This window comes from Caenorhabditis remanei, chromosome X (assembly GCF_010183535.1).
Source record: "Caenorhabditis remanei strain PX506 chromosome X, whole genome shotgun sequence".
NCBI classification, from domain to species: domain Eukaryota; kingdom Metazoa; phylum Nematoda; class Chromadorea; order Rhabditida; family Rhabditidae; genus Caenorhabditis; species Caenorhabditis remanei.
In genome coordinates this window covers 6,739,623-6,747,835 of record NC_071333.1, presented here as the reverse complement: position 1 = coordinate 6,747,835, position 8,213 = coordinate 6,739,623, and the positions used below count along the sequence as shown (strand labels likewise).

The window sequence follows — 8,213 nt, the reverse complement described above, 5'->3', positions numbered from 1 at the left end:
TTTGTCAAGATTTTCCAATACGTTGTGGTTGAGAAATCGAATGACCGGCAGCAGGAGAGAGGTAATATTTGAGATAGACAGAGAAAGACGCGACGCAGACGCATCGCGTACGGCCGCATTAGTCTGTCTACCCGTATCTTGCAAGCAGGTTTTTGTGGTTATAAAAAGCCATTTTGAAGAGAACAAAGGATAAGATTTAGAAGATAGTCTGTCTAGGAATGCTCTACGTTTCAAAAAATTAAAATAGTTTTCTTAAAACAGCTAGGAAAAAAGAAATTGCAGTGTTTTATTCATTCTGGAAACGTTTTTTTGGAGAAATAATGATACAAACCTAACCGATGATTGTTTATTTTGCCTAAAAAATGTGGTTCAAAAAATAATTTATCTCGGTTTCTATTGAAAGAAAGACACACATGACCGGTGTGGGTAAAGATGACAGCTGACAGAGATAGATGAAAGGACCATTACACAAAACGGACTGTGTATTGAGATGTTTGCACTGCATCAACACATTAAGATTTGCCCCTGATTTAATTTGGATGAAGTTAAAACTAAAAATACGCAGTGACAGTAATCGCGTAAATTATTGTTTCTATTTTCAATATGTACTTTGAAAATCTACCGTTGATGAGTTTAAATTTTCAATTAGATGGAAAAAGGTTAGTTAAGAGCAGTTTTTAGAATGCTAACAGCTCGCACGTTTTTCGCCTATATTTGGATTCTGCAATCTGAATGTTCTTTCTGAATTGCTGAAAAAGTTTAGTTTGCTGTAGTGTCTGTCTTGGTCTTTACCATCGCTTGTATGCAAAATGAGATCTTTATTACAAAATGAAGCCGCGAAAAAGAAAAAAAACTGTTGAAAATGTACAATTACAATGTAAGCGTAATATTATTAAGTAAAAAAGCAAATAAAGCAAACTGACTTGCAAATAATTATCGTGGAGAAATTGTTGTATAGGCTAACTCGGAATGTAAAAAAGAGAATGGTTAAAATAGATTAGTGAATTGAATAATACTTCAGACATCGGTACATTTTTTGAAAATAAATAGTTTAGCACGTACACACCGTTGCAAAAGGCTCCGAGTATGTGAGACTATAAAAGTTAAACGGTTTTCTATCAGCAATAATAATATTAGGAAATGAGAATTAACGGTTTTGTTTTTTTAGCACTCTTGAACATATTCTGGGTTGACAAACGAAAATCCTTCGAACTCGGTTTGATCAAGATTCATCAAAAATAGGCGGTCGATAGGTGTCAACTTGGGGACCTCGTGAGTGAACTCCGAGTCGAAGTTGGAAGTGTCGTCAGCGGATTTCTGAAAGGTATATCATAGTTATAATATTTGAACTCCATTTTCATTTTTCAAACTTATTTTTACTTGAAATTTTCTTTTCACTATAAATATGTGTGAAAGTGGAAGTGCCTTGTGTAAAAAATGCAGCTGCTCGCCATGATAAACATGCATATATCAAGATCATCCGCTTGGGAGAGGTAGGGTGAACTATAGGGTTGATACAAGGTGAAATGACGACATACCTGGTTAGTGAACATCAATCCACGACGGGGTTATATACTGAGCATATCGGTAATAATATATGTAACGCACAATTTTCACAATCTACTTGAATATTTTTCAATATTGAAATAAATGGGTGAAACAATATAAAGGGGGTTTTTATTATTAATAAAAAATTAAGAGAAAAATAAGCATGTTATCAGCAAAAAAAATGGAAAAGAAGCGTTGGAAAACGATAGAGATAGAATGATAGAGGTTTTGGAATGGCAAAATATTTGTTTCCTTAATCAGATATGATATCAAGGACTGGAAAAGATAGAACAGAAATGAAGCTGGATGAGAGAAAAGAGAAAAGCGTAGTGTTAATAAATAGTACATAAAAAGATAGCAAATGAACGAAAAGTGACTAGAAACAATAGCGGTGATTTATAATTGCTTTTCATCAGGAGAGAAATTTTGGTTAGATTGTTTTGGTTGAGTGTAAATAGGAAACTGTGATGAAAATTTCAATAAAAAACGTTTTTGTTTAGAAAATTGTTCTGTTGGATTCAATTTTTAGAAGCTGACTCACAAACTACAGTAAATAAGAATAGATTGACATTTGAAACTGAATACAATTGAGAAAATTGATTGGTTTGTTTAAGAGAAGAGGAGTTAGTATACTGAAGTTCACGGTTCAACATCTTTGACATAATACGGATTGACAAATGAGAAGTTGCTGAACTCGTCGCCCTTGAGATTTTCCAAAACTTCCCAGTCCGGTGGTGTCATTTTGGTGGGGAGTTTCAAGAAGTTATGGTCAAAGTTTTCGGTCGATCTATCTGTCTTCTGCAATAAATCACAACGATAATAACATGCCAGGAGCTGAAGGGTAATGTGAGTAAGGTTAAAAAGACATTCATAGACAACAAGCATTTTATTTCATGCGTATGGACAATATGGAAAGAAAATCATGCAGAATATTAAATAGAGTGATGATGTGAAGTTGAGAAATGAACCTTTTTTGAGATCATTAATTTTGAAATTATTAATTTTGTAATAAAGCGATAGTTTTCTGTACGGATAGATAGGGAAAACGAACTGATTGACTTAAACGTATGAGACACTGGGAAACTTATAAAGCAAAACTGTTAAGCAGCCCTGCAGACATCTGTGACCTTGAAAATAACGTACCAGTTTAGGCTTGAATGGCGGTTGGATTTGACGGGTTTCAATTTTGTACCAGTCAATACGCCGGAAGAATGGGTGCTCCTAAAATTCTAAACTAGCGAGGAACATCTTCGGATTCTGATTACCTTTATATCTCTACAAGCCAATTCATCATCACCAGTGCACCCCAAACGTTTCGATGGGTTTTTGATAAGTAACGCTTTGCACAACGAGACGGCTTCCTTGGACAAACTTTTTGGATAAGATACGTTATGCTCGGTGATAGCTGAAAACATTTCGTATACCAATGGTCCCCTCCCCTATCGTCATCCAACCTGTGAAAAGTTCATCCTCATCTTCCCCATCAAACGGTGGTTGTCCAGCGAGCATCTCAAAGAGCAACACTCCATACGCCCACCAATCCACCGATTTTCCATACGGCTGATACAAGATAATCTCTGGCGCAATGTAGTCCGGAGTTCCGCAGAATGTTTTCGTGGTGGCGTCACCAAAGATGTTTTCCTTACACATACCAAAATCTGTGATCTGGAATAGACGTATTTTTGTTTTTCTCAATCTGTTCAGACAAAGAACCTTAATATGACCATCGCGTTCGAGCATGACGTTATCCAATTTCAAGTCACGATAGATGATTCCTTTTGAGTGGAGGAAGAATAGACCGACGGCAATTTCAGCAGCATAGAATACAGCAACTGGCTCCTTGAACTTTCCAACTTGTTGGATTTGGTACATAAGGTCTCCTCCGTTGACGAATTCCATAACAAAGTAGAGACGGTCCTGAAAAATCAATTGAAAAACTGTGTCTTGTGATCTGTCTTGTTATAAGAAAACTGTCAACTAGACTGTACTAGAAATTCTAGTTTTCCGATTGAATTATTTCCTATTCACACTTCATTCATTCCCAATGAATTGTGGTCTCACTAACCATCGTCTGGAAACACGAATGCAATGCGACAAGGAATGGAGGCTTCTCCGGAAGCGCAAGGACACGCTTCTCAGTCATTGTGCATTCCACGTCATCGTCTTGAATAATGACATCTTTTTTGAGGACTTTGATCGCAAACAGCTCTTTCGTTGTTTTTTGCTCTCCGAGCAGAACCTTTCCGAACGATCCTTTTCCGAGTACAGTAAGGAAGTTGAAATCAGATGCCTTGATGACATCACGGTTAGCATTGGAGAGAGAAGAGGCAGTGGATCTTGGAGTAGTGTCTCTTGGCTTTCCACCGCTTGAGTCACGGGAGATTTTCTAAAATAAAAACTACTGTTATTTACAATTCCCAGGTTTTAAAACTTACGAAATTGTCATTCATCTTCTTGCGGACCTTTTCCATATCCTCATCATACTCAGGAGTAATGTTTATATTATAAAATTCTCCTTCTTCAGCACTTAAAAGTTTGTACCATCCCAAAGCAGCTTCCTTCATGAGCTCGGAAATTCCAAATGATAAGCTTCCCATAAAGTCGTTACGAGATGTGCGATCCCAGTCCCAGACTTCGATAGAGAGACGACGGTCTTTATCTCCAGGAAGGAGTTTGCTAAAAATATAGTTCATTGTCAAGTTCTCAAGGGATAACCTACTAGGTGAATGTTTCATTCCACTGTGGGTTCAAAGTAGCTCGCAAAGTTTTCGTCTTTTGCTTCGACTTGCATCCTGAGTCTTCAGGAATCAACTTGCACTTGACATACGGGTCGGATAGTCCGTTCGGGTCCATTGGAATAAGATTCTTGGCTTCCAGAACTGAAAACCAACTCATTGTTCAGCTGTTTCTATTTATCAGGTATTCGAAATGTAATAAAATCCAGTATTTGGTGTCTTAAAATTTTTCTGGTACTCTTTTCTCAGAATCTTTGAACCCGGATCTTTTGACTTTTTTTCTATTTCCTGGTAATTTCCGGTTTGCTTACTTTTAATGGTCAGTTGGTCGTTCACAATGTGTGCCTCGATTCGAATTCTTCCTCGCTTCTCAGTATTATCTGTTCCACACATGTTTGGAACATTCTTAACACACCGATGATGAACATTTGTATCACAGGATTGACACTTCATTCCCTGGTGAATCAAACCATACAAAAGAGATCCACAGTGATCACAGAATGTTGGTGAGGAGTACGTTTGAACTTTCCATTTGTGTTGTTGCCGAGGATCCTGAAGTGAGAGATATAAGAAGATAGAAATGAACAATTTTGAGTTGAATTACATACATCAGTATCCACTCCTTTATCGGCTCCCGGACACGCAAAATTGACAAATTCGTGACATCTCTTGTGCACCACGAGAGTGCAGACTGAAATAAATATCAATTTCAGATATGTTCTGACTCGTATGAGATTTCACCTTGGCACTGGAATCCCTGTTTAGTTATACCCCACAAAAAGTCCTTGCAATGAGAGCAGAACGTTGGTTGCTTGAAGAATCTCGCGATGAACTTGTGCGATCTGATAACGATGAGTGGGTGAAATTGGGTTTTGCAGGGTTTCAAACAGAAAAAGGTCATTTTTCAGAGGGAATTCAGGAAATTCTATGATTTCCTGATTGCCCAGATGGAATTGGATTTTTTTCTTGGTTTTCTTCTTATTCATTCTTACTGCACTCCTTGCTTACACAAAAGGAAATGAAACTGGAATGAGTTTTTGTGTATGCCTGTCCTGTCAGAAAGAAATCATTCAACTGACTAGCAAAAGAGGAAAGAAGATGAAAAAACTCGAAAAAAAAGTAAGAGGACAGTTCGTTCAATTTTAATGGCTCTACTTTTATGAGAATAGGTTACGACATTGTTGGTTGAGACTCACTTGATTTCATGCACATTTTTTTGACGAAGTGCTCCACGACGGACGAATGCTTTGCCTTCAATCCGTTGAGCTGAAATGAAGACAAACATGAAAAAAGAGAAAAATGAAACACGACTGAGTTTTGCTCTCCTCGCATCTACGCAATTATATCTCCCCCATTTCTTGCCCTTTTTTCATTCTTGCCTATTGTTGAAAGTTTGAAATAAAATGACTCTTAGGCTTCCGTGTCGTGAGGTCATTTTTAGCGATCCCATGATAGAAAATTACAAAATTGACCAAACCAGACACAAAAAAACCTACAAATTCGACGTCTCACACTTTTGACAATTGTAGACGCTCGTTTCATGTTCAGAGGAGAGTACAAAATGGGAGGGTGAAAAATTTTTATCATGAAACACTGGGTCGTGACACATTTTTTCTCACCCTCCCTCTTAATAGTCATAGGACAAGAAGACTCTTTTGTCTTTGAGGTTGGAGGTCCTTAGGAAACTTTTTCATTCAAGTACATCCTATGCACATCTTTTATTTATTTCTTATTTGTTTGTTTCCAATTTTTTCTTTACTTACCCTGTTCGTGTAATCTTTTTAGTAATGGTCGAATAGAAAGGTGATGAGAAAATTCAAATCTAGGAAAATGAATGAATCCAGGTGTTTCGTGTTGAGTATGAACTCTCAAACTGGACGGGTTGGATATAGACTTTCGAATACAGAGTTGTTGTCCTCCGACTGTCGAACTGTTTTTGACAGGACTGATAAGAGCGGCCGCTGACAATGATTGCGTCTGCGGTACGTCCATCTGTTCTTGGTAGAATATCTCGTGAATAAAAATAAGGCCGAAAAACTTTGTGCTAATTTAACGTCAATCGCGTTGGCTCTTGGTGTGGGGGTCTCTTGAAAGGGTAGCAGATGATAGCTAAATGAGTTAAAAGAGGAGAAGAGAGAGAATGTCTTTTCTCTTTTTTGGCAAAGGTCCCGAAACGAGATGAGGGAGAGGAAAACGACGACTACCCTAGCAAATGAAAAGCCGAGACTGATGGCGTCGTTCTCCACATGAAAAATAGAACAATTTGGGTTGGGACCACAGGCCCCTATGCCGTTTCACTCCTCATCAATGCATGCCGCATCGCTCCCACCCACCCATTCCAATTTCAATTTCTCATGTGTTTTTTTCTTTTCCTGATTGACTCCGCCCATTTTTCGGCCTAATTTACAATTTGCATAAGGAACTTATTTTCTTTTCACCGAGTTGCCTGAGAAAAATTGGTATTGGAAATGTGGGATTTGCCATCTCGAGTTTAATAGTTATACTTTTTTCGAAATGTGATAGAAATTTAAAAGTACTGAATTCCAAAAGAAACGAATCTGATGAAAAAATCTAATACTACCACTTTGAAAGAAAAAACAAGTTGTGTAAGAGAAAAGATGATTTTGTGATGTTTGTTGCCGGTTGAACTACACATAATTAACTTTTTGCAGGAATTGTCAAAAACATGAACATGTTCCGAAAAACATGAATTGTTTTGAATATTTTGCATTGTTTTAGAAACAGCGAAATTTGTGAGCAGTGGACTAACTAACAATACGTCATTTTGGATGGAAAAAAAATTCTCTAACTTGTATTCATTGATTTTTGCGCCATGGATTTTCTATTTAGTAGAACTGTTTTAGTCCTGGATCAAGAAATGATGTTGTCCAAACAAATCAAGTTGTTCAAGAAAGACACTACCAACCATATGATTAAAATTCACTAGACACGTACATATGTGACTTTTTGAAAATTCAGTATTCAGCCAACGTCAATTGAAAGATCATTGACAAAAGGAAACTGGTTTTTCGTTTTTTGAATGTGACATTTCGAGGTCTTAATTTCGGAATGTGTTTCTTCAGATGTTTTTCGAATACACAAAGATATTTCAGGAGGTTAGTATTTCAAGAAGTTCTATTTCGGTCTGGCTTCCTAAGAAGTCCATGTTGAGAAGAGCAAACATGAAGTCAGAAAAGTCACATGAAGAGGTCTCACCCTTTTTTTCAGAGAGTACCGTCTTGCTTCTGACGTCAAATGTAAGCGAATGTCAACAGATTTTTCAATTAATGGAGCGATAGAAATTCTAAATGAAATGAATCACCAATGATATGTTTTTTTCTTTCTCTGACAAAAAGATGATAGAGAAAAGAGTTTCAGGGTCCGCAGATGTTTAATTTGCACTTTCTATTCAACGTTGCCCAGGGGAGTCCCAGAAAAAGAAAAATTTTACGTTAGTAAGGAATACTGAACTTTAGTACGCAATAAAATGTCAGAATACAAAGTAGGAGGAGAGAAAGAACGACAAAGTTTTTTACGATGTGTTGGAACAGAGGGACACTTACCAAAAGCTTCGGAGAGTTTACGAAGGGCAAGATTCGACTCGAGCATCGGATCGGAGGACAAATCAAGACTCGGCCGAGCATCCGCACTATTTCTGGGGCCACCTCCGATATCGGTCTCGGATCGTCGACGCTCTGCACTATCCATCGTCTCGCGCTTCTTTGCTTTCCTTCACAAGAAAAATCCTTATTTGGCAGTTTACAATGGTTTAATTAAAACAGAGTCATGGGTTTGGATGGAATGGAAGAAAACAGAAAAGAACGGGAGAGGAATTGAAATTTACCTTAGGATATGAGAAGTCAGCGAGAACTTGTGAGATTTCAGAAATACCGAAGTGGATGACGACTTTTGTTTTGGACGGAGACTCAT

The 8,213-nt window shown here is 37.6% G+C and overlaps 1 protein-coding gene across 1 annotated transcript; it reads right to left on the bottom strand.

Moving 5' to 3' along the window:
• Positions 1-2,187: 2,187 nt before the first annotated feature.
• Positions 2,188-8,213, bottom strand: GCK72_023287 (uncharacterized protein; the record flags this gene model as incomplete). The annotated part of the gene is made up of 14 exons (XM_053735323.1): positions 2,188-2,346; positions 2,692-2,769; positions 2,814-2,953; positions 3,003-3,213; positions 3,262-3,465; positions 3,614-3,934; positions 3,984-4,224; positions 4,268-4,427; positions 4,595-4,835; positions 4,892-4,974; positions 5,025-5,125; positions 5,480-5,549; positions 7,847-8,013; positions 8,128-8,213. 14 exons carry the CDS (start codon positions 8,211-8,213, stop codon positions 2,188-2,190), a joined length of 2,262 nt encoding a protein of 753 aa, XP_053578889.1.